We start from the raw sequence: 25,698 nt of genomic DNA, 5'->3' as shown, positions 1-25,698 counted from the left end.
ACACAACATCTTTGTTGGTATGTGGTGCTGAGGATCGAACCCGGGCCGCTCGCATGACAGGCGAGCGCGCTACCGCTTGAGCCACATCCCCAGCCCCCACACAGAAATTCTTAACAGAAAATTATAAATAGTCAAAACTAAAATGCCTACAATCACTAATGCCCAATTAAGCAGAGCCTTTGCTCTGAAGTGTACCTCTGTTCAGAACTAAGAAAGCCTTTTTTCTTTTTGGTGGTGGTGGCAGGGTGTGCTAGGGATTAACCCAGGGCTTCACACATCTATGAAAGTTTTTAAACTTTCATAGTTGTGAATTGACAGCCAAGTTATTTAAGATTCCTATTAAAGAAGGAATTTTTGTTTGTTTCCAACTTTTAGCTTTTCCTTCATTGTAAAAATAGTGCAATTTCAGTATGGAAAATTTGTAAAGTACAGAAACATATAATGTAGTTGGAAAAAGTCACTTGTAACCTTTTCACCAGAGTTAACTGTTATTAATATTTTAGCATACTTGTTTTTAGATTTTTCTCTCCAAAATTTACATTTTTTAAATTTTTTTTAACAACTAATAAAAAAATTAGTTTTTAGGACACAATGCCTTTATTTAATTTATTTATTCTATGTGGTGCTAAGGATCGAACCCAGGGCCTTGCACATGCTAGACGAGCACTCTACTGCTGAGCTACAACCCCAGCCCCCAAATTTACATTTTTATACAACTGTTTATACTCCTTTTTTTATTTTTTACTGAACATTATAAGCATCTTTCCACATCATTTGTCAGCAACACTTTTTAGCAACTATGATACATGCTATTATGTGGCTGTATCATTATGTACTTGCCATTCCTTTAACAAGGGGAATTTAGTTGTTTATAATCTTTTGCTACTATAAATGAAACTATAATGACTATTCTGATATATGCAATCTTGACATATATTTTTGTTTATGAGTTTAGGGTGGATTCTGTCCATAGAATTAATAGTTCAAAGGTCATGCTACACTTCGCAGATATCAATACATCTTCAAAATTACTTTTAAAAAAAAAGAGTATCCCAGGAGCTGGGGTTGTAGCTCAGTGGTAGAACTCTTGCCTTGCATGTATGAGACACTGGGTTCGATCCTCAGCACCACATAAAAATAAATAAGTAAAATAAAGACATTGTGTCCATCTACAAATAAAAATATATTAAAAAAAAGTTTTTATTTTCATCATTGGTATATGGAAATACTCAGACACAGAATAGTTAACAATGACAATATTAGTAGCTGCAGTGCCTGTGTCCTTACCCATCATACTATGCCACTGAGAACACATTCTAGCACTATTCAACCTACCCATGGCTGTATATCACCACGTTGTAGACTCTGGATGATCAATGTGAAACACTTCACCAAGTCTTGATATGAAACCACACCTTCAAAACCAAGTCAGACTAACATTATTTTCATATTTCTATAAATCAAAAATGTCATTAAACTTAAGAATACACAAATGAATTAGAAGAATCTGTACTATATAGATGGGGAAAAGGAAAAAAATTTACAGAAAAAAGACTTAATGCATTTTTTTAAATGTTTTTTTTTTTTTTTAAGAGAGAGAGACAGAGAGATATTAATATTTATTTTTTAGTTTTTGGCGGACACAACATCTTTGTTTGTATGTGGTGCTGAGGATCGAACCCGGGCCAGACGCATGCCAGGCAAGCAAACTATCGCTTGAGCCACATCCCCAGCCCCATAATGCATTTTTTGAAAAATACTTTTTTAGTTGCAGTTGGACAATACCTTTATTTATTTATTTATTTTTATGTGGTGATGAGGATCAAACCCAGGGCCTCATACATGCTAGGTAAGTGCTCTATTGCTAAGCCACAACCCCAGCCCCGACTTAATACATTTCTAAGGTAAAACACTGAACTGAGATTGCCAGAAAATAATATAGTAAGCAAAATATTAAGAAATACTTTTGATTTTTCTAATAATTATAAATTTATTAGGTATATATTTGTGTTCATATAAATATAACATAATCCTGGGGGTGTTGCATGCCAGTAATCCCAGCAACTGGGAAAGATGAGGCAGGTGAATCTTGAGTTCAAAGCCAGCCTCAGCAACTTAGCAAGGCCTTAAGTAACTTAGCAAGACCCTATCTCAAAATAAAAAATAAAAAGGACTGGGATGTGGCTCAGTGGTTAAGTGCACCTGGGTTCAATTCCCCAGCACCACAAATAAATAAATAAATAAATAAATAAATAAATAGAACATAAAGCAAAATCTAATACTTTAAAAAGCAGGAGCAGAGCTGAGATTGTAGCTCAGTAGTAGAATGCTTGCCTAGGACCTGCAAGGCCCTGGGTTCTCGATCCTCAGCACTTCAGAATAAAACTTGTCCCTCCAACCATGTCAGACCTCCTGGCTCTAAGAAATTCCAACCAAAAAGCATATCAAGGTTAAACAGAGAACTTACATAAAAAAAAAATAAATAAAATAAAGGTATTGTGTCCAACTACAACTAAAAAATAAATATACAAAAAAAAAGGAGAAAAGAATAGACTTATAAAATTGCTTTATCTTAGTATAATTCTTGAGCAGAATATGCCAATCTATTATTAGAAATAAATTTGATAATATAAACATAGACTAATAGTACATACTGCATTATTTCCAAAAGATTCAAATAACAAAAAAATTTTTAATCATAATGGATACCTACTGCTGCTCATTTTGCACCAAAGTTGTTCAGCAAAATCAAGATCACCCCGCACTGTGATAAGTACGGACCTATCAACTGCAGCAGTGTCATGATTCACTGTCTGAAAAAGATATAAATTTGAGAGAATGTCAGTTTATTTATTTTTAAAGTGAAATAGCTTAAGTTTTTAAAGGCTGCTCTGAGACATTGCAGACTTACCAACACAAAGAATAATATGAATATATTTTCTACACCTTTTCATTCACTGATGAGACATACAATAGATTTGAAAAACTAGACTTCTTAAAGTTATTTTAAAACTCTAATGCCTAGAAATGAGCATTCAGTTTTCTTTCCACATAATATTTATTAAATTACCTTAGTCTCCATTTTTCTTTTCATTAAAATGAGAACATATCTAGTTTTAATTACTAATACCACATTATATCATAATAACATCTAAAGTGTATTAGTATACTATAGCAATATCATCATATAATGTACTGACATTCATTTATCTGTAATTGAGTAGCTTAATGAAATTGTACCAGATCCACTTGAGATGATACAACAAGAAAGGTAATAGCATAAGCAAATTTTCAAAGCATTTCCTGTGTACATTTCTAACTAATAATAATCACTTACCTCTGCATCTTTTTTTGTAGGATCACCAAATCCATCCAGCTTATTTAAGTCTAGAAAGTAGCAAAAGCTAATTAACTTAATTTTTGTTTTCAAGTTTTCCAAATTATTTTCATCCTACTCCTATTCTCAAGTAGCAAATGGGAACAGTAAAAGTATGAAATTTAACAAATTACCTAACTCTGCAGTGGCAGTAACAATAAGTACCCATCAGGTAGGGGTGTGAGAATGAACTGAGGTAACATGAAAGCCCCTGACACACAATGCTGGACACATGGTAGATACTCAAGGGTTACTATTTCATCCTTCTTTTCCTATGATCTCAAATATGTTTGTGTTATATAAATTTCAAACTAAATCTTATTAGTTTTTTTTTTTTTTTTTTTTTTTTAGAATTACTTAGGTCTTTAACATTAGCACTTTGGAATAAAACTTGTCCCTCCAACCATGTCAGACCTCCTGGCTCTAAGAAATTCCAACCAAAAAGCATATCAAGGTTAAAGAGAGAATTTACATTTAAATATACCAAGTGTAAATTCCTATTTAAGAAAAACAAGAGTGAATTAGGAGTTTCATGGGGGCAATTTAGCAAGATGTCTCAAAAAATAAAAAATAAAAAGGGCCGAGGGTATAGCTCAGTGGTAGAGCACCCTGGATTCAATCCTCAATACCCCAGTCCCTGCAATAAGAATGAATTAGGAAAATAAACACCATTCAGAAATTCCTGCACAAGTTCAATAGCAGATTTTGCTTCCAGGGGCTCGAGCCATTCAGTCACACCAGTCTTCAAACCATCAGCCAAAACCTATGGGAGATTTTAAAAAGCCCAGAAGCTTGTTAGTAGAAAATATAGCTTAATAAATAAGGATGTATTTAGTACTATTAATTGCAGTGACATTTCTTGAGTGTTTAAACTCAATTGCACTGTGAAAGTATATGGTAGACTGCTTGCCTACCATGTGTGAGGCACTGGGTTCGATTCTCAGCACCACACATAAACAAATAAATAAAGAAAGAAAGGTTCATCAATAACTAATAAAAATTTTTTTAAAATGAGGTAGATATTACTATTACTCTCATTTCATTGAGGCGAGGCTAAGCTAAAGTTAAATAACTTGCTCATAGTCACTCAATTATGTAATTCCAATTAGTAAAGAAAAGCCAACAGCACATGAAAATATGTTCAAAGTCATTAGAAATGCAAATCAAAATTACAAGATACTAGTTTGTTCCTACTAGAATGGCTATTATTTTTTAAATTTGACAATATCAAGTGTTGGCAAGGATACAAAGAAACTGGAACCTTCCTACAATGCTGGTAAGAATGTAAAATGCTACAACCACTTTGGAAAAAAGTAACAGTGTGACAGTCCTTTCAGAGGTTCAAAATAGTTACCATAGACCTAACAACTCCATCTATGAAATATGTAAACATGTCTACACAAAAACTTGCATATGAATGTTCACAGCAGCATTATTCATGATAGGCAAAAAGTAGAAACAACTACAATGACCATCAGCTGACGATTGGATAAACAAGATGTGGTGTATCTACACAATGGAATGCTACTTAGCACTATAAAGGACCAAACAGAAAGTAGATAGTGACTGCCACAGGCTGATGGAGGTGGGAAGTGAATGCTAATGGGTATTGTGGGCACCAGATTTCATGAAGGGGTAATGAAAATGTTTTAAAATTAATTGTTGATGTGTACAACTTGGGTAAATATACTAAAAACCACTGAAATGCACAGTTAAAATGAGCGAATTTTATGGAATATAATTTATGTTTCAATAAAACTATTTTCAAAAATAAATGAAAAGAAATGAGCAGGACAGCAGCTGGATCATACCTGGCTTTGTATGCCAGGCTATATGGAATTTCTACTGTATTAAAATGAGACATGCTCCTAAGATTCAATTTGTAGAGAAGAGCTAAAATTACTAAAATATAAAATTCTTCAAACACACATTAATCTTTAGCTTCAATCAAAATTCCAGTTATGAATAGCAGGCCATTTGGAATAAACTGGCAATTGGCCCACTTGGAAAGGGGGGACCCTCATATAAATAAAAAGGAAACACTCCAGTAGAAAATGGAAAGATTTGTAGTTACTGATGCTCCCCTTTAAAACTGTAAGGACAATTACCACGTAAGTGATATTAGCAAACTTGTTTTATGAAAACATGCAATTTAATGAAAGTTAAGAATTTCAGAAGGATACTCACAAGGACAAATTTCAGTTCTCTGTGAAGATGATTCAAACAACCTCTGGGCTCTCCTGATTCCACTTTAATATTCTAAAAAGAACCCCAAATCTGTCAGTTTTAATGGGCAATAGCTGCATAAGAGAGTAACTTGCATTTCAAACCAACCACACATTTAAAAATACATTTTATAAAGCATCAATGAATTGAAAAATTAGATCAACACTTCATTTACAACATTTTACCCAGACTCTGCCATCTTGATACAGTAACCTAAGCTCAGGGAATTGTATACCCTCTCTACATACCATAAACAACTGTACTTGCATGGAACAATTGCCCTTTTCACATGCACTGCTGTCCTGCTTCAAACACACACTTATTAATCTTTAGCATCAAGAGGACAAGGTAGAGAAATTTCAGTCAATGTATCTAAAGACTCAATAATAACTTAGCATTATCACACACCAAAAATAAAAATCCAATAGTTTTATAGACTCCTTCTAACTAAGCCAACAGAGCACTGTCCTAGTCAGAGGTTAAAGTTTTACAAATTTAAGACCTTATAATTTTTTTAAAAAGGCCAATATATGTAAATCCCTACTACAGGAAAAGCACAAAGAATGTAATTATCCAAAATCCTACCATGCTGAAGGAACCACTGTTAACACTATCCAGGTTTCTGTGCATGCCTTTTTTTAAACATAGTTGAAATCATACTGTATATATTATTTTGTATATAAGCATTTTCTATTAGGACATTTTGAAACATGACTTTTTAAAGCCTGGATAATATGTCACCATGGATATCTATTTTAACTACTTCCCTATTGAACATTCAGGTTTTGTTTTTAATATTTTAGAAAGAACTGTGTCCAAGACTGAATATCTTCTACATGATTTTTTTTTTTTTTTTTTGGTACCAGGGATTGAACTCAGGGGCATTCAACCACTAAGCCACATCCCCAGCCCTATTTTGTATTTTATTTAGCAACTCTCACTGAGTTGCTTAGCACCTTGCTTTTGTTGAGGCTGGCTTTGAACTCAAGATTCTCCTGTCTCAGCCTCCTGAGCTGCTGCACCACGGCACCCAGCAATATCTGCATTCTTAAGAACACAGGAAACCATAAATCATTTTAAGTCTCCACATAACAGACTTCATTAATCACTAGAAAATTCTGTTTTAATTTAATTTCAATTTTTTTAGTTGTTGATGGACTTTTATTTTATTCATTTATTTATATGTGATGCTGAGAATTGATCCCAGTGCCTCACACACAATTGAGGCAAGTACTCTACCACCGAGCCAAAAACCTAGCACTAGAAAATTCTTAAATTTCTAATTGTGGAATTGTGAGCAACTGATGGCTCAGCTCACTTGGCAAAACCTCCCCTGGATGCCCTGGTGAGACTCCAGGAGCAAGGCAAGACGTTCAGAGTTGTCCAGCCTTATACCCAGTGACTGTTAGAAATGAAAGCATGCAGCCCCAGCAATGAGCAAGTAAACAACCATTTAGGGGTCTTATAAACCCAAGCAGAAAAATGGGTCCATTCCTACCAGAACTGCAGTTGAAGAGAGTGGGGGAATTTGAAGAATCTCATCGACAGGACTCCAGGAAATATCCAAAGTGATTGTAGTTTGTGATGGGGTGACTATATCATCCAAAACAGTGGACTTAAAGAGCTCATACTGGGCAAAGCCTCTGGCTGTTACCTGAAAAGAGTGCATCCAGCAGACCCTTAGCACTATGTTTTCAAATGCCCCAAAAGCCCATTTTTTGCAAAACTACTTTGATTCTTGTCCCAAAAGAAAAAAAGCACCTTACTCTGACTTTCATTCCAAATGGAAAAATAAGAGTTCTTTTTAAGTGACAAACATTAGCTTAAAGGCAAGAAGTCACATATAGTCAGCCCTCTGTATCCACGGGTTCTGCACCAACCATGGAGCAAAAACATATCACTTTAAAAACTACATCTGTATTGAATATGTACAGACTTTTTCTTGTCATTATTCTCTGAAAATAAAATTTAGCAACTGTTTACAAAGCATTTACACGTATTTGCTATTAAAAGTAATCTAGAGATGATTTTATGCACAAAGGAGGATATGCATCAGTTATATGGAAATACTACACCATTTTATATAAGGGACTTGAGCAACTGAGATTTTGGTATCTGAGGAAGGTCTTAGAACCTATCCCCATTGATACCAAAGAATGACTGTATCTTAGCTGCTGATAATATGAAAATAAACTTGATAAATTTCAGAAGTGAAAAAAAATCTCTTTTGGGGAAAGGAGGTACTGGGGATCAGAAATGAAAAAAAAAAAAACTCAGGGCTGGGGATGTGGCTCAAGCGGTAGGGCACTCGCCTGGCATGCATGCGGCCCGGGTTCTATCCTTAGCACCACAAACAAATAAAGATGTTGCGTCCGCCAAAAACTAAAAAGTAAATATTAAAAAATTCTCTCTCTCTCTCTTAAAAAAAAAAAAAAAAAAACTCTTTTGGGGAGAGGAGGTACTGGCCTTGCGCACGGAAGGAGGCAAGCATTCTACCACTGATCTATATTCACATCTTGAAAAAAAATGTTTAAAACTAGGAGGGCAGGTCGATAACATTTTGAAAAAAAAATAAGAGAGAAATACTTACAGTAGACAAGTGATGTCTTTTCTTGTGTGAATTTTTTAGGTTTTCCAGACTTACAGAATAATTTTTATCAGCTACAGGATACGAAAGAAAAAATTAAAGGTACCACTCAAAATTATATTGTTAGAGTTAGAAAATCATAATTTCTTAAATTGTGAGGATGCCATAATACTAATAATTGTTGATATTATATTTTAAATCACCGTGAGTGAAATGTTTATTTAAAAATAAAAGTGAAACAAAGGTCAATATCACCATCAAAAATGTAATTAAAGCTAGGTGTGGTGGTACAGGACTGGAATCCCAGCAACTCAGGAGGCTGAGACCCTAAGCAACTTAGTAAGACCATGTTTCAAAAATAAATTAAAAAAATCATTAAATGTTTACTATGAGTCTGGAATTATATTGTTATTATATTCAGTTATTTACACTCTAAGGAAAATTTGCAAAAAAATACACATGCGAATCAAATGAAACCCAAACAAAACAGGCATAACCTCCTGTCCAGACTTTCTGGTTTTTCCAGAATCCTTCCTTCAAGTTATACAGTGGAGTAACTTCATGTAATCAACTAAAGTCCCACTGTGTACACTCCCTTTTAATATAAATATTCAGTAAAAACCACAAAACAAAAATTATACAAATAAATACAAAGAATGAGCACTCACCTTTACAACTAACCACATACAAGACAATTCCTGTAATACTGTCATTTGTTGTGATGAGCTCAGCTCCTAGCCAACAGGTACTTTCAGGATCTGAACTGTCACATCTTATCCAAAGGGGAGGAAGGGCAGTAACTGGCTGATTAATCTTCAAATGGGTCATATTAGGATTGTGAGCCATGGTGTAAAGTCCAATTAATTGCCTTGAAAATAAGAGTAAGAAGAACAAATTTAGGTAAAGATCATAATCAAGAATTTTCTTTTTGGGCTGAGTGTGTAGCTCAGTGGTAGAACACATGCTTAACAAGGGAGAGGCCCTTGCATCTGATTCCCAGAACTACCACCAAAACCAAAGTGTGAGGCCTGGGTTTAATACCTAGAACTGCAAAAATAAATAAACACAGAACTTTAATTTTTTAAAAAATAAATGAAAAGTAAAAACTAAAAAGTAACACTATACCAAGAAACACAGACCATAAAGTTAAGAGTCTGACTATATGGGAGCAGCTACTAAAAAGGAGATCAATATGGAGATGGGGTGAGAATGGAAGTTGGGTGTGAGAGTAATTTAAAGAAATAATAGGTAGGAACCAATAAGCATATCATAAGATGCTCAAAGTTATGAATCACTGGGATACTTAAGGAAATTTAAATGTGGCCTCTGAATTAGATACTAATTATAATGTTAAATTTTCAGATTTTGATCATTGTTCTGTGGTTACATAAGAGAATATATTTGTGGGCTGGGGATATAGCTCAGTTGGTAGAGTGTGCTTACCTTGCATGTATGTACAGGTCCCTGGGTTCTATCCCCAGCACCGCCCCCCTCCCCCACAGAGTAACAAGATAAAAGCATACATATTAAAAAAAGAGAGAATATATTTATTTTTAGAAATCATACAGTGAAATATTTGGGGATAAAAGAATAAAGCTTCTGGGCTGGGGTTGTTGGCTTAGTGTTAGAGTGCTTGCCTTGCATGTGTGAAGAACTGGGTTTGATCCTCAGCACTGCATATAAATAAATAATAAATAAATAAAGGTCCATCGACAACTAAAAATTCAAAAAAAAAAAAAAAGATAAAGCTTCTCCAATATACTATCTATACCTATTACATACATCTATACCTATATGTTATTAAAAAAATTGCATATATTTATGTGTGTGTATGGTATGTGTATTTTATATGTAGCTATATAAGTGCATACTTACAACATAAATACGTACACACTATATATATTTCAATAGTTACATTCATTGTATATAAAAATAACAATATACAATTAACAATATAGTTATACTGTATACACATATGTACTGTATGTACATTGCTTTATGTATAGATCTACATGGAGAGGGAGAGAGATTGACACAGCAGATTTAGCAAAATAAAATAATTAGTGAATCTGGGTTAAGGGTACACAGAAGTTCCTGCACTATCTTATAACTTTCTAAAACTTTGTAAATATATCAAAACTAAAGGTTACTCACAAAATGTGCTTAAATTTTTTTTTTTTTTCAAAGAGATAAAACCTGAATTTACTATGAACAGATGTCCAGGAAATAAATTTCTGAACAATTTTATTTCAAAAAGGAAGTAAAATAATTCCAGAAGGATGGTTTAAAATGCAAGAAGAAACAGAAAGCAAAGAAATGATAGCATATGAATCAATCCAAAAAACACTGCCTGATGAAAACAGTATCAACAATGTTCAAGCTGTCTGGGAGAAAAACAGCCTACATTAGGGCTTAAACTCAAGAAGCCGTGAAAGAAAAGACTGAATAATTTAGCTACATTAACAAACCTGCATGAAGGAAAGTCACTTTGCAAAGAGTGTTATGGTAATTATCACTCTCTAATGATATTATTTTTATGACTCTATCCTCCAGAACTCCTTGAAGGCAAGGAATTTTTTTTTGTTTTATAAGTACGGAAAGGTTGGGCAAAGGGAACTACATATGGCTACACAGCAGGAAGACAGAAAGTGAAGCTGGAGAGGCAGATAGAGGCATTAGGGTTTCCAAAAGGGGCACAGTGCCATCTTGGGTAGAGTAATTCCCAGTTGTGCAGGAAAACTCCACACATTGCAGGACATTTACCATCCATAGCCCAATCCCAGTAAATGCCAGTCGTTTCCCTTGATGGTTATGACTAAAAATACCCCTGAATACTTCCAATGCCCATGGGGTATGGTACCATTCCATGTGGAGGATCTCTAGGACAAGTAAATGAAGCTCCTATACGTTACTCATGTGGAATCTGGATTTTTTCATGAAGGGAAGGAAGAACAACTGAAGGATTTTTAAGCAATATGATCAGGTTTTCATTTTATAAAGATCAGTATGGGACTGGGCTCAGTAATAGAGCACTTACCTAAGACCCTGGTTTTGACTGATTCTCAGCACCAAAAACAAAAAAATCACTGTGGCAGTAGTGAGGGGAAAAAAAAAATGTAGAAGAGGTGCCAGTTTAAACACAAGGAAAACAAGAAGCAACAACAAATTGGAAAAAGATTGGAGAAAGGGAAGATAACTGTGGTCTTCGTACATATTCATGATGCAGATGGGATATCCTAATGGAGCTATCTTTAGAGAGCTGGGCTTGTATATCTTAGGGGAAAATGGAAGGAAGAGAGAGATCTGGGTGCTAGATACCTATTTTTTCCCCAATATTTACAAGAACGCTTCAAATTAAATCCTCTCCCCTTCCACCTCTGACCCTATGCTGAGGAAAAAACTTACCTTGCTTTCCCAACTGGTAAAGCAAGTGGTCCAACATTTTCACCAGTAGAGAAATCAGAAATAGCAGTTTCTTCAGTTTGTAGTTCTTCAACATGACTTGTTTCTTCCTTTTCTAATGGCTTTCAAAATGGTTTTAATTATTTAATCAGATAAAATAGCACTTTATAGTCAACGCCTTACTATGTAAGGGAATAACTACAGACAGAACCTAACATACTCATTTCTATACCCATAAGCACAAACGATGGGGTTGTAGTCACAGACTAGTTTGGTACCAACAAATCACACCATTATAAGCATTTCCACTATCCCATAAAAAAGATATCAATTTAGTTGTTCCTGGTAAAGGAAACATCTGATGCCATTAGAAAAGTGCTCCAATATGCACAAAGTGATAAAATCAATATCAAGTTAAATCAAGCTGAAGATAAAATACCAAGAGAACCTCCCAGATTTTGTTGGATTTTTCATTTCCCAAACTGGGAGATCTTCTTTCTGGGATATGATCTTAACTCCACAGTCTTGCTCCTTGTACCTATTCCTCTTAGGGCTATCAGCAGTTGTCATTGGTATTATAGGATTCCAGTATCTATGTATTTACAAAATAGTTAAATAGCTTAGCTTAGGTAGTAACAACAGTAATTTTAAGAGTTAACAATTCCTGAGTACTAAATACTGTTCTAAGTTATCTTTTATTCTTCACAAAAATCCTGAACTAGATGTTATTATCATCTCTGGGAAAATCGAGGTAGCAAAAGGCTAAATAACTTGCCTAAAAGCCAATATTTGAACCTAAGTGTGCTCACATGGAAACCTACATAAGAATGCTTACAATAGCTCTATTCATTATACTACCAATGTCCTTCAAAGGGTGAATGGGTAAATAAACTGTGATACTCCATATCATGGAATACTATTCAGCAATAAGAGTAAATGAACTATTGATACAAACTGAATGAACCTTAAAGTATTATACTAAGTAAAAGAAGTCAGACTCAAAAGCTTTCACATTGTGATTCCATTCATGACATTCTTGAAAAGACAAAACTACAGTAATAGAAAAGAAACCAATGGCTGCCAATGGTTAGGGGATAGGAGAGGATATGATTACAAAGGACTAGCATGAGGGAGATTTTTGGTGAGATGGAAGTGTTTTATATTCCAACTATAGTAGTGATTATAAGAATCGTTATGTATGTCAAAATTCATAGGACTGAACAAAAGAAGAAAAAAGTCAACTTTATTGTCTCAATGATAATTTCACTTCTTTTTCTTAATAAAACTACTAAAGCATTTAAAACTACATATATGGTTGACAGTTTATTTCTACTAGACAGCACTATGCTTATTCTTAAAAGAATTATATACACTCTCTCTAATGCTGATAGAAAAATGTGTGTGTGTGATTATTCCCAAGGAAGCAAATCTACTTATTAAGAATCATACAGGACTGGGGCTGAGGCTTAGCAGTAGAGCACTCACCTAGCACGTACGAGGCCCTGGGTTCAATCCTCAGCACCATATAAAATAAATAAAATAAGCATACAGTGTCCAACTACAACTAAAAAATAAATATTAAAAAAAAGAATCATATAACCATAAAGCCCAAGCACTGCTTACCACTTTTTCCACAATGAATACTAAGTCATTTTCATTTAGAATATTTTTCAGAGGGTTTGGTTGACCTTTGTTGATCAATTGCACTTGGATATCAGCCTGTTAAAAACATACGTTAAGCAATGTTTTATATATATATATATATATAAATATATAGACACACACACCCACACACATACTTTTGTACAAATATATAAACACAATAAGACTGGTTCTATGTAAGTGACCTGAAGAGATTTTAACAAGTCATATGTTTTAAAATATTTTATTAATTTTTTTGTCCATGTTATTTCTCATGATGTTTAGAAAACTTAGCTCTTAAACCTAACACCTCTTCATGCTTCAAGGTCTACTGCCTTGTAAAGTCATCTTTGCTTTGAACCACATTGACATCCTTTTCCCCAAATCACACTCTGTATTTACTGTTTTGTAGCATAAAATTACCTATTTATTAAATATTATCCTTGTAAAGTCATCTTTGCTTTGAACCACATTGACATCCTTTTCCCCAAATCACACTCTGTATTTACTGTTTTGTAGCATAAAATTACCTATTTATTAAATATTATCCTTTCTTTTGATTGTACTATAAAATTTTAAAACTTTACCACTATCAGTTTGCAGAAACTTTATATATTTTTTCATTCCAAATGCAATATACAACTATTGTAAAAAATGCTTTTTTTAAATATAAGTTTTTTAAAAATCACCCATAATTCTACTACCCAGTATAATTACTACTGTTTTCAGTCTGGTTGGCTTATATTCTGTCAGATCTTTTACAAGGCATACAAAAAATTGTCACTTATGTAAAAAGAAATGTGAGGCTGGGAATATAGCTCAGTTTGTAGGATGCTTGCCTTGCATGCACAAGGCCCAGGGTTCAATCCCCAGCACCATTAAAAAAAAAGAAAAGAAAGAAAATGTCTATTTAGATATCTGGACAGAATTTTGTTTAGTAAAGACAGGATATTCCAATAATTTTCATAAACCTTTTTCCATGTCATTATTCTTTTTCTTCCTAGTAGTATGGTTCTATTATTCTACCATATTAATTCTATGGGTAAATAAACTGTGATACACATATTAATTCACATATTAATTCTATTTTGTGCAACATTTTGGTAGTTTCCAATTATTTGCTACAATATATAATGGAAAGTAAATATCTATCAAAAATGTTAAGATGAACACCTAAAATCACATTAATATTGTCAAATACATCATACCCAAATTATTTGTTTGTTTGTTTGTTTAGCAATACTGGGGATTGAACCCAGGAGTGCTCTATCACTGAGCTACATGCCCAGATCTTTTGAGACAGGGAGGGACTCACTAAATTGCCTAGGCTGGCCTTGATCATGGAAGCATGGTCCTAGCAACACCTAGATTTCAACACTGTTTGAGAATAAATTTCATGTTTTAAGCAGTCTTATTTGTGGTACTTTGTAAGAGCAGCCCTAAAAAACTATTCTTCTATTAATTATTGTCTTGTGAATTTTACATATTTTATTTATACAGATGGATATAGATATTAACACTTATCCACAATTATTTCTCCTCAGCTTGTCTTTTAATATATACTATTTAATTCACTAATTATCTCCTATGGAATACTTGGCACATATCAGATGCTTAACAAATACATGAATATTTAAAGCAGCTTTACTCATAAGCCTCAAAAACTGGAAACAAGTAGGGCTTGGTGGTGCACTCCTGTAATCCCAGCAGCTTGGGAGGCTGAGGCAGGAGGATCGCAAGTTCAAAGCCAGCTTCAGCAACTTAATGAGGATCTAAGCAACTTAGTGAGACCATGTCTCAAAATAAAAAATAAAAAGGACTAAGGATGTGGCTCAGTGGTTAAGTGCTCCTAGTTCTATCCCTGGTGCCAAAAAAAAAAAAAAAAAAAAAAAAACTGGAAATAACTCAAATATCCCTCAATCAGGATTGGATAACACAATTGTAGTACACCTATAAAAATGAATTATTGATACATAAACAATATAGATGAATCTCAAATGCATTATACTGATTGGGAAAAAAAAGCCAGAAGGCTAGATGATTTTATTTATATATATATATATTGAAAAAGGCAAAACTATAGTGACAAAAACCAAATTAGTAGTTGCTAGGAACTAAGGGCAGGGGAAAAGGTTATCCTCACAAGAACATGAGGAAAAAAAATTGTGTTTGGTACTAGGAATTAAACCCAGGGACTCACACATGCTATGTAAGCACTCTATATGCTAAGCTACATCTCCAGCCCTTTTTATTTATCTAAGTTGCCCAGGCTGGACTCAAACTTGCAATTCTCCTGCCGCAGTCTTAAAGCTAATTTTCAGAGATAAATTTTCAGAGATGAGAAAATTTTCAGAGATAAAGAAATTTTGGGGCTCGGGTGGTGGCTCAGAGGTAGAGTGCTGAGGCCCTGGGTTCAATTCTCAGCACCACATACAAATAAATAAATAAAGGTCCATCAATGACTAAAAAATATTTTAAAAAATGTTCTATATCTTGGATAGAAGTGATATGACTAAAGGTATTTGTCAAAACTCACAGAACTGTACCCCAAAACAGTGAAATTTGCTGAATGTAAATTAATTTCAATAAATCTGACTTAAAACCCTACAATTTTTAGGGTAAAGTTGTGTTTAAAAACCAAATAAACATTTCATACCTCATAGATAAATGGGTCTTTACAGATTCCTTTCTTTTCTTCATTATATTCTCTGAAATGAAGAACCACATGTGAAAAATAGAGCTATAGCTTAATTAAACTTAGAAGTTAGCTGCACTTTACCTCTGCATGATATCAGTGAGGGGAAAAATAAAAATACCTATGGCAGCCCTAGGGCATAGTTGGAAAGAGGAGAAAAAAGAAGTGCTTAGATAAAGAAGGAAAAAAAAATTGTGATAGATTAATGAACTGCTACCCACAATTGTACACAAGTTTCTTCTTCTTTTTTAAATTTTGGTACTAGGCATTTAACCCAGGGGCCCTTTACCACTGAGCAACATCCCAGCCCTTTTTATCTTTTTATTTTGAGACAGGGTCGCATTAAGTTGACAAGATTAGCCTTGAATTTGCAATCCTTCAGCCTCAGACGCCCAAATTGCTAAGATTACATATGAGCACCACCACACCCAGCAGACATATTTGTTTCTTAGAGGCAGCAGAAATTTATGTCGTCGGCCTCTTCACTTATGCTTTTTCAAATACATAACCACATAAATTTTGGAAGATTAAAAGTGAGTAAATTCTGATCTGACACTGAATCAGTGGTTAACTTCTGAGAAGTTACTTAAAAGTCTCAGATCTTAGATTTCGGCTAAATAGAACCATCTCTTCTCCATTGTGTGAGCTTTTACTTAAAACAAACAAACAAAAAACCAATAAATTTGACAGTTACTAAAAAAAAATTTTAAATATTTCCTTTTTTAAATATAAGCAAAAACCTCTAGGATATCATTTAATAACTATCACTTAATTCAATAAATTTTACATATGAACTATAAATTAACATACTAAAACGCAATACCAAAATCACATCAGCCTGATCTACGCTCTGAAAAAGTCTTTGAAGGGCCCCAATAGCATTGTTTTAGGATACCATTTACATCTATTTGATCTAATATACGACCTACTGAAATAGAAACAGGTGAGCAGGCCTGTGACTAATTTGCTTTTGCCATACTGTGTTAGATTATGACTTATTCTTAAAGACATTTACCTTTTAAGTATGACTCAAAGATATTACTTAGTCAGTCATTCAACAATTGTCAACAAACATACATATTTTAAGCCAGGCACTCTTGCTAGATGCTAGGGATGTTAAATACAGTCTTAGCCAGGTAAGGTGGTAAACACCTATAATCCCAGAAACACAGGAGGCAGGAGGATGTCAAGTTCAAGGCCAGCCTCTGCAATTTAGTAAGACCTTGTATCAAAAATAAAATTAAAAGGATTGAGGATATAGCTTGGTGGTAGAGCGCTATTGGGTTCAATCCCCAGCATGGGGTGGAGGCAGAGAGAATGCAGTCTTGACTGGAGTCCAAAGAGTAAATCAAGAGCTAGCTACAGGGTCATGAGTGCTCTGTCAGAGGCAAGTACTGTACAGGAAGCTATGGTGGAGATTTAGCTAGGGCTTGAACTTTATCTGAAAGCCCAGGGGAATTTACTGAAAGATTTAAATGAGAAATATAACTTGAAGTCCAGGAAAATAGCTGTGAATAACTTACAGCACTTCAGAGAAGTCATAGTGGCCTCAACAGGAGTGAAGCAAAGATAAAAGGACAGCCTAGATGAGGTGGGAGTAGGGGACAGTGAAAAAGAGAAGGAAGTTGGGGTATTGGATTTAGAACTCTTTTAATTCAGAGACTGAATTCAAGAGTGGAGCTAGGTTCAGTGGCATACCTCTGTAATGCCAGCAACTCAAGAGGCTGAGACAGGAGGATCGAAAGTTCTGGGCCAGTCTCAGTAATTTAGTGAGACCCTGTCTTAAAACAATAACTAAAAGGGCTGAGAATGCCGCTCAGTGTACAGTGCCCCTGGGTTCAATCTACAAAAATCAATCAATCAATCAGAAGAAAAACATCAGGTTAAGTGGAAAGATTAATTCAATCTTCAAGTATTGACTTTGAGACTCCACATAAAATTTCCATTAGGCAGCTGGATATAGAGGTACAAGAGACAGAAACTTTTGGTGCTTACAAGTGAAGAAAAAAACTAATAACACTCATTAAATATTTGGGAAGTATAAAGGGCTTAAGTTTTGTCATAGAACAACCACAGAATGAAGTACTGTATACTTCCAGACACTGGAGTAAGACCAGGGCAGAATGTGGGAGCAAGTAAACGATCAGATAGATACATACATTCTCACACTGAAAGATATCCGAGACACTGTTAGTTTCTTTTAAAATGCTAGTGTTCGTCATAATGTAAAGCATTACTGCAGAGGGAAAAAGCAGTAAAGACCATGGAAAATTATAGCATTTAAAGAATAATGAATTTGTAAGAAAGGCAAATTCTGTGGCCCCCACTTCAGACCTAATAAGTGAGAAACCCTGGAGGTGGAACCTAGCAATCTGTGTTTTGAGAATCCTCCAGGTGATTCTGATACACACGCAAATTTCCGACCCACTGAATTAGACTTTAATGTATGGTGAAGAACTTAATAGAATCCCTTTGGTTGTAATACTTAACTATAAGAACAAAATGAAGTCGTGGAGCAGTGAAAAAAAAAAGGTGCTTTTAAAATCAACACCTCATGCCGTTATCATTAAAAGTGTAGATCATACGGTAACCACTTTGAACAGACTATAACAATCCGTTTCACTTTTAGCAAGGCTTTGAACAGGTGAAGGATGGCGACATCCAGTTTCCATATCCTGGAAGATGCCTCTACATAAATCACAAGCGTGCGCAAAAACAGAATAAATAAGTTGCCTCCTAAATATGTGTCACCTTCTGCCTATTTTGATAACGTGCAGATATTTACTCCTAGGACCACAGGCTGGGCCCCCACACTGGAGCAGGAGGCCGGTCTCTTCCCCAGCAAAGCAGGCCAAGCGCTCATTCTCAAGGTGCAGCAAAAAGCTTGGGGCGGGATCTGGATACCTAGAGAGTATTATAGAAATGCTGTTCCTATATCCAGCTATCGTTATAAACTACGACTCACTGAAGAAGGCGAGCGTAAAACTCCTCAGCTCCTCGGCTCACTTGCGCCCACATTCTGCCCCGGTCTTACTCCCGACCCCGGAACCGCCAAACTGAACTGCGCGCCCGGACGCCGACGTCAGTGGCCGTAACCCCGCCCCGCCGGGACTACTTTTACTAGTTGGAAACCAATTCCTTTTGTCCGTATAATTAAACTTTGTTTATAGAGCACTCAGTGAAATTTCTTGTTACAATAGTTTTCTATTCCCGTCAGAAATTTTTTTTTAAATAAATGTAGTGGTTGCAGTGAAAGACTCCTCCTCTCGCGAGATTGGTCACGCCCTCTTAAGGATTATTCCGCTAAAAGGAGTCCCTCCTTTCTAAGCAAGTTTTCTAAGATTTGGAAACATAGATCCCATGCTTTGATACATATAAAAAATAACACGCTGTTTTTTTTATTTACTTAGTATAGTAGAGAGATATTTTGTGCCTGCGTTTGTTCTGTGGCGGGGCAGTGTGTGAACAAGCTGAAGGTTACATATAGAGTAAGGAGTTCTAAGTACTTCCTTTTCCTGTGGGAGCAGCTGGGGCGAGAGGAGCGTGGCCCTCTCCTCTCCCGGCAATGGTGAGTGGAAATCTTCTTACCTGGACTTTCGCCTGCCCGGATTGAGAAGGGAGTGACGAGGGTTCAGAAAACAAAATATGCAGGGGAGGAATCGAGGACGAGAGTTCCAAAGGCGTCTGTTTTCGGGGAGAACTGGGTTGTATGGCGACCCGGCAGCCATCTTAGGCAACGTGGGAGGCCGGGCACTAGGGCGCGCCTGGAAGCTCCTCGGTCGTTCTCAAACGAACTTTTGGATTCTAGCTGCTTTTGGATCCTGGAAAACTAGAGTTCTGTTGAGAATGGGAGCTCTGGGCGCCTGAGAAGCTGGGTGGTAAGGACAGGTTTGTGCCTTATGTCTAAATGTGCTCTCTAGCTAGGTATATTTCCATCTTTTAAGGAACTTTGTTCAAGAGGGGAAAACTTGTATTAAACCTTTTTCCTGAATGCCCAGTATTGAGATGATTTCTGTAAAAAGCTTTGAGATTCGTTGCTGTATTTGACACCGTCTAATGTTTAAACTTTTAGCAAACTCACGGTATGACTAACGTTGGGTGTCCACTATGTTTTAAATACCATGCTTGTGTGCAATGTAATGTACTGGAGTTTGTGAACAAGATAGACAACACTCTATACATGGATTGCAGTTGAGTTGGACTGAAAACATAGTAATATTCAATTGTAAGTGCCTTTGACATAGGAAATTGGAGAGGATGTAATTATCAACTTAAAACAGTGATTGGAGAAGGTGACCTCATAACTTAGTGGTCCAGCACTTGAGCGAGGCCCAGTGCTGAACCCCAAAACTGGAAAGAACAAAAGGTGGGCCGATATCTGGAAGAGAGGAGATTGTATAAGCCATCCTTAAGACGCTACTACTTCCAGTGAAAAGTTTTTAGGAAAGATGAAGGAAAAGTAACCTGACAAGTTTTTACTAGCAAGCTTTGGAAGAGGTAAGGGGGAGCAACAGAAATGAAAGGTTGGATGAGTGAGTTCAGAAAGTTTAGGTGGTGAGATTAAACTGCATTTTCAACCCTTGAAAACTGTGGAGCTTGGGACAGGCCTAAGAATTTATTGAAGTGTTAATAATTTGATATTGTTTGAGGCTTTATATGGTGTTTAAGCCTTAAGCAATGTCTGCCTCACAAAACTGAGCTCTTATATAACTGATAGTTTGCTGTTGGCATATGAGAAGAGTTCACCTCTAATGTTGCTTGTCAATTTTTTTCCCCAAGGCGTGTGCTCGACCCCTGATATCTGTGTACTCTGAAAAGGGGGAGTCATCTGGCAAAAATGTCACTTTGCCTGCTGTGTTCAAGGCCCCAATTCGACCAGATATTGTGAACTTTGTTCATACCAACTTGCGTAAAAACAACAGACAGCCCTATGCTGTCAGTGAATTGGCAGGTATGGATTCATGTTTTCTCTGGGTTGGTATTTTAAGGTTGCTTTACAGTAGTGATGAAATTCCACTTCATTGGTCCGTGTTTCTGAACCATATGATTTTCTTGGATATTCTGATGCTGTTTGTTGCCATTCACAAGTCAAATAGATTGGTTATGTCTAGGTAGCTAAAATTGAATTTCTTCCCATTTAGGTCATCAAACCAGTGCTGAGTCTTGGGGTACTGGTAGAGCTGTGGCTCGAATCCCCAGAGTTCGAGGTGGTGGGACTCACCGTTCTGGCCAGGGTGCCTTTGGAAATGTATCCTTTTACTACCTACACTGGTCAGTTTGTGGAATCTAGCAGACTGTGCCCGGTTTATACACATTAAATGTATTTTGAACTCTTTACATCTAAAATATTAAGTGTTCAAGTTATCCGTTGCTTGAGACACATGTGAAATTAAAATTATTCAAGAGAAAAGGCTTCACGCAGGGAGGTTTGTCTTGCAATGATGTTGTAATTTGCGTCTTACTCTGTTCTCAGCGACAGTTGCCTGCTGTCAGTAAGCTGTTACAGAAGGTTGACGAAAATTGTTACTGAGCAAGACATAACCATTTCCTCATGTGTAAATTTTAAGAAGTGTTACTCTTTTTTTATATTTATTTTTTAGTTGTACTTGGACACAATATCTTTATTTATGTGGTGCTGAGGATCAAACCCAGGGCCTCACACATCCTAGGCAAGTGCTCTACTGCTGAGCCACAACCCAGCCCCAAGAAGTTTTATTCTTAACTAAGGAAATAGATGTGTAGAGGAGGCCGCATGTTCGCACCAACCAAAACATGGCGTCGTTGGCACCGGAGAGTGAACACAACCCAAAAGCGATATGCCATCTGCTCTGCTTTGGCTGCCTCAGCCTTACCGGCCCTGGTCATGTCTAAAGGTTTGTAATATTTTGTTATAATTTGCCTGTGTTCATCCTAGAGAGTCTAAATTTCCCTTTATTAAGAATAGGTTTTGATTACTTCTAAATAACAAGTTGATGATCTAACAATAGCCATGTAACTGGAAATTCTTCAAATAGTAGTTATATAAATAGAAAGCTTTTCATATCACATCATCTCCCTTGTGCACATTTTTACTTGTCAAAATGATGAGATTCCACTTCATTGGTCCGTGTTTCTGAAACAAATGATATTTGTGGAAATTCTGATTTGGCAAATTGTGTACCATTTTGCTTTTTGTAAGTTATATAAAATTTTTTTCAAAGAATTCAGGTAACCAGATAAGTATTGAATTGGTTTTGTCAGGTCATCGAATTGAGGAAGTTCCTGAACTCCCTTTGGTGGTGGAAGATAAAGTTGAAGGTTACAAGAAGACCAAGGAGGCTGTTTTGCTTCTTAAGAAGCTTAAAGCCTGGAATGATATCAAAAAGGTAGGCTTAGCTGGGTGCCATGGCACCTGCCAGTAACCCCAGCAGCTAGGGAGGGTGCGACAAGGAGAATCACAAGTTCAGAGGGCCATCCTCAGGGATTTATCAAGGCCCTGTCTCTAAAAAAATACATTTAAAAAGGACTGAGGGTGTGGCTCAGTTAAGTGCCCATGGGTTCAATCTCCAGTACCAAAAAAAAAAGGTAGGCTTAATGTGCATATTTACAGTTTGGTGGGTTTTGTTTGTAAGTTGTACATGGACACAATACCTTCATCTTATTCATTTATTTCTATGTGGTTCTGAGGATCGAACCCAGTGCCTCACCACATGCAAGGCATGTACTCTACTACTGAGCTCGAACCATAAGCCCCAGTTTGGTGGTTCTTGATGTATAGAAATTTGTCAGATCTTGATTTTCTTCTCTTTTTTTTTAAGCATTTTTTTAAAATATTTATTTCTTAGTTGTACACAATACCTTTATTTTGTTTATTTTTATGTAGTGCTGAGGATCGAAACCAGGGCCTTGCACATGCTAGGCCAGCGCTCTACAGCTGAGCCACAACCCCAACCTCAGATTCTTGATTTTCAAGAGGAAAACTGTGAAAGATAGGACAGTCAGGACCATCCTTGTCTCCATAATAAGATCCATTAATGCCCAAGCCTCACAAAGTGAGGTACTATAGTATTTCCATATAACCTATACACCTCATCTTAAAAAATTATTTCTACCTAATATAATATAGATGCTACGTAAATAGTTCTGCATTGTATTATCTAGGGAATAATTACTAGGAAAGACGTATACACAGTATAGATGCAATACTTTGTCAGAATGGTGTCTGAGAAAGCACGTACTTAACTATGAAGATCCATGACAGATGTATACCTTAATAATTACTACTTCATTTACCTTAATATTGAAATTGCTCATTTTGTAGGTCTATGCCTCTCAACGAATGAGAGCTGGCAAAGGCAAAATGAGAAACCGTCGTCGTATCCAGCGCAGGGGCCCCTGTATCATCTATAATGAAGACAATGGTATCATCAAGGCCTTCAGAAACATACCTGGTAATCCTTACAGTGTTTTTGTTTTGATTACTCACACTTTGCATCCTTGTTCAGCTTTGATTATGATGAGATTCCACTTTATGGTCCGTGTTTCTGAAATAAATGATTTTGTGGAAATTCTGATTCTTAGCTGAATGAATTGTACTATCCATGGTTGAAACTTGTAAAATTGAGAAGATAGTTCTCAGGTTCCTGGTGAAGCCATAAAGATTGTTTATAGTATGTTGAAAATGCCTTTCTAATTCTCCTTTCCCTTTAAAAGGAATTACTCTACTTAATGTAAGCAAACTGAACATTTTGAAACTTGCTCCTGGTGGGCATGTGGGGCGTTTCTGCATTTGGACTGAAAGTGCTTTTCGGAAGTTAGATGAACTATATGGCACTTGGCGTAAGGCTGCTTCCCTCAAGAGTAACTATAAGTGAGTGCTTTTTTATATTTAAATACTGAACATAGATTTAAACTGAAGATGGTGAACTTCAGCACCTTTATTTTTAACCATTTATCTCTATGCACGTTAGCATTCAGCATTGGTTAGCATAATTTTCATGGGATTTTTTTTAATATTTATTTTTATGTGGTACTAAGGATTGAACCCAGGGCCTCGCATATGCTAGGCACACGCTCTACCGCTGAGCCACAACCCCAGCCCCTCATGGGATTTTTTTGGTTTTGTTTTGGTAGTATTAGTGTTTGAACCCCTGAGCACTCATCAGTAAGTTAAATCCCCACCCCTTTTTTTCATTGTGAGGCGGGATCTTTCTAAGCTGCACAGGCTGGTTTCAAACTGCTGCAGCCTGGAATTAAAGGCATGTGTCACCATACCTAGCTGCGTACTTTATACAAATAATGGGTTTTATTTGGCTGACATTTCCCTTTATGTGCAAACAGTATGCTGGAATGGTAAATACTACTTTGGCCAGTGCTTCTGAAGATAGTATAGTGGAAATTTTTACTGAGTTCTGGAGAGAGAAATGGTTAAAAATAGAGATGTTGTTGGGCTGGGGTTGTAGCTCAGTGGTGGAACACTTGGCCTAGCATGTGTGAGGCCCTGGGTTTGAGTCTCTGCACCACATAGAAATAAATAAAAGTAAAGGTCCATTGAGGACTAAAAAATTATTTTTTTTAAATAAAAGAATTGCCATTTAAAAAAATAAAGGTGTTGAAGTTTATCATCCTCTGTCGGTTACTTGAGAATTTAGGTATCCATTGTTAATCATTTTCCTTCAGCCTCCCTATGCACAAGATGATCAATACAGACTTGAGCAGAATCTTGAAGAGCCCAGAAATTCAAAGAGCTCTCAGGGCACCACGGTAAAGTTCTGATATTTATAGTATCATTCTTTCTGCCAAATTATTATTTCAAAAATATGAGTAATGTAAGTAAATTAATAAGTGTCTACCTTTTCATAGTAAGAAGATTCATCGCAGAGTCCTGAAGAAGAATCCATTGAAAAACCTGAGAATCATGTTGAAGCTAAACCCATATGCAAAGACTATGCGCAGGAATACCATTCTTCGCCAGGCCAAGAATGTAAGTGATCCATTTGTTTTTACTAATAATTGAATGTGGAGTTTTTTTAAAAGACTTAAACTTTTTACTTAATTTATTGCAGCACAAACTCCGGGTGGATAAAGCAGCAGCAGCTGCAGCCGCAGCTAAATCAGATAAGAAAGATCAGAAGGGGGCTGCAGGCAAGAAGCCTGTGGTGAAGAAGCAGGGAAAGAAGGCTGTTGGTGTTAAGCAGAAGAAGCCTGTGGGGAAGAAGGCTGCACCTTCCAAGAAACCAACAGCTGAAAAGAAACAAGCAGAGAAGAAACCTGCTGCAGAAGAGAAAAAGTCTGCTGCATAAACTCTAAATCTGTTTTATTCCATAAGTTTAAATAATTTTGGACAGTTTATTTTGAATAAAGAGCTGATCAAAGATGCAGTGACAAACATGTTTTGTTGGGTCTGTTTAGTAAAACTTCACTGGTCTTAAGAAAAAAATTTTTTAGTTGTAGGCGGACACAGTATCTTATTTCAAAGACCTTGATGTGGCATTCCATTTTTTAAATCACTAGAAAAACAGATGTTAGAAATGTGCCTCACACACAACCTTATGAGGTCATGGTTGCCTGTAATCCCAGCAGCTCAGGAAGCTGAGGCAGAAGGAACACAAGTTCAAAGCCAGCCTCTGCAACTTGGACCATCTCAAAGTTTAGGGGGGGGGCTGGGGTGTGGCTTGGTGGGTAAGCACTTCTTAGTTCAGTCCCTTGTACCCCCCCAAGAAAACTATTTGCTTCCCAAAAAGGGCTGGATGTGAGTTAAATTCCATAGAAATTTGACATTTTGAGCAACCA

General features: G+C 36.1%; 2 protein-coding genes and 4 non-coding genes across 6 annotated transcripts in view; 5 read left to right on the top strand and 1 right to left on the bottom strand.

Annotated features, from left to right (window-relative positions):
• Zwilch (zwilch kinetochore protein) overlaps positions 1–18,945 on the bottom strand; it is a 33,686-nt gene extending 14,741 nt beyond the window's left edge. Inside the window, exons 1-12 of the mRNA XM_077799931.1 lie at positions 18,893–18,945; positions 15,889–15,940; positions 13,215–13,310; positions 11,595–11,713; positions 8,858–9,057; positions 8,193–8,263; positions 7,101–7,256; positions 5,564–5,635; positions 4,046–4,139; positions 3,338–3,387; positions 2,714–2,813; positions 1,336–1,415 (exon numbers count right to left, since the gene is read on the bottom strand). Of these exons, the coding sequence (XP_077656057.1) occupies positions 1,336–1,415; positions 2,714–2,813; positions 3,338–3,387; positions 4,046–4,139; positions 5,564–5,635; positions 7,101–7,256; positions 8,193–8,263; positions 8,858–9,057; positions 11,595–11,713; positions 13,215–13,310; positions 15,889–15,940; positions 18,893–18,945 (1,143 nt within the window). The remainder of the gene's footprint in view (positions 1–1,335; positions 1,416–2,713; positions 2,814–3,337; positions 3,388–4,045; positions 4,140–5,563; positions 5,636–7,100; positions 7,257–8,192; positions 8,264–8,857; positions 9,058–11,594; positions 11,714–13,214; positions 13,311–15,888; positions 15,941–18,892) is intronic.
• A 457-nt stretch (positions 18,946–19,402) lies between these two features.
• Rpl4 (ribosomal protein L4) lies at positions 19,403–25,282 on the top strand. Its single transcript, XM_077800218.1, has 10 exons — positions 19,403–19,495; positions 20,707–20,878; positions 21,069–21,175; positions 21,662–21,800; positions 22,168–22,292; positions 23,228–23,357; positions 23,620–23,776; positions 24,586–24,669; positions 24,769–24,889; positions 24,972–25,282. Exons 1-10 carry the CDS (start codon positions 19,493–19,495, stop codon positions 25,206–25,208), a joined length of 1,275 nt encoding a protein of 424 aa, XP_077656344.1. The 5' UTR covers positions 19,403–19,492; the 3' UTR covers positions 25,209–25,282.
• LOC144255508 (small nucleolar RNA SNORD18) lies at positions 20,925–20,996 on the top strand. The gene has a single exon (XR_013343806.1). It is a non-coding gene; the product is annotated as a small nucleolar RNA SNORD18 (small nucleolar RNA).
• Positions 21,362–21,460, top strand: LOC113196756 (small nucleolar RNA SNORD16). Its single transcript, XR_003302601.2, has one exon. It is a non-coding gene; the product is annotated as a small nucleolar RNA SNORD16 (small nucleolar RNA).
• On the top strand, positions 22,003–22,074 carry LOC113196760 (small nucleolar RNA SNORD18). The gene has a single exon (XR_003302604.1). It is a non-coding gene; the product is annotated as a small nucleolar RNA SNORD18 (small nucleolar RNA).
• On the top strand, positions 23,415–23,484 carry LOC144255507 (small nucleolar RNA SNORD18). Its single transcript, XR_013343805.1, has one exon. It is a non-coding gene; the product is annotated as a small nucleolar RNA SNORD18 (small nucleolar RNA).
• Positions 25,283–25,698: the final 416 nt, after the last annotated feature.

The sequence above is a fragment of the Urocitellus parryii genome, chromosome 6, assembly GCF_045843805.1.
Source record: "Urocitellus parryii isolate mUroPar1 chromosome 6, mUroPar1.hap1, whole genome shotgun sequence".
Taxonomy (NCBI): domain Eukaryota; kingdom Metazoa; phylum Chordata; class Mammalia; order Rodentia; family Sciuridae; genus Urocitellus; species Urocitellus parryii.
Note: the sequence above shows the minus strand (reverse complement) of the source record. Positions and strands in the feature narration are given on the sequence as shown.

Coding starts and splice junctions, on each gene's coding strand:
- Rpl4 (XM_077800218.1), top strand. Junction 21,801..22,167: donor GGCCCTGGTCATGTCTAAAG/GTTTGTAATATT, acceptor TGGTTTTGTCAG/GTCATCGAATTGAGGAAGTT. Junction 23,777..24,585: donor TCCCTCAAGAGTAACTATAA/GTGAGTGCTTTT, acceptor ATTTTCCTTCAG/CCTCCCTATGCACAAGATGA.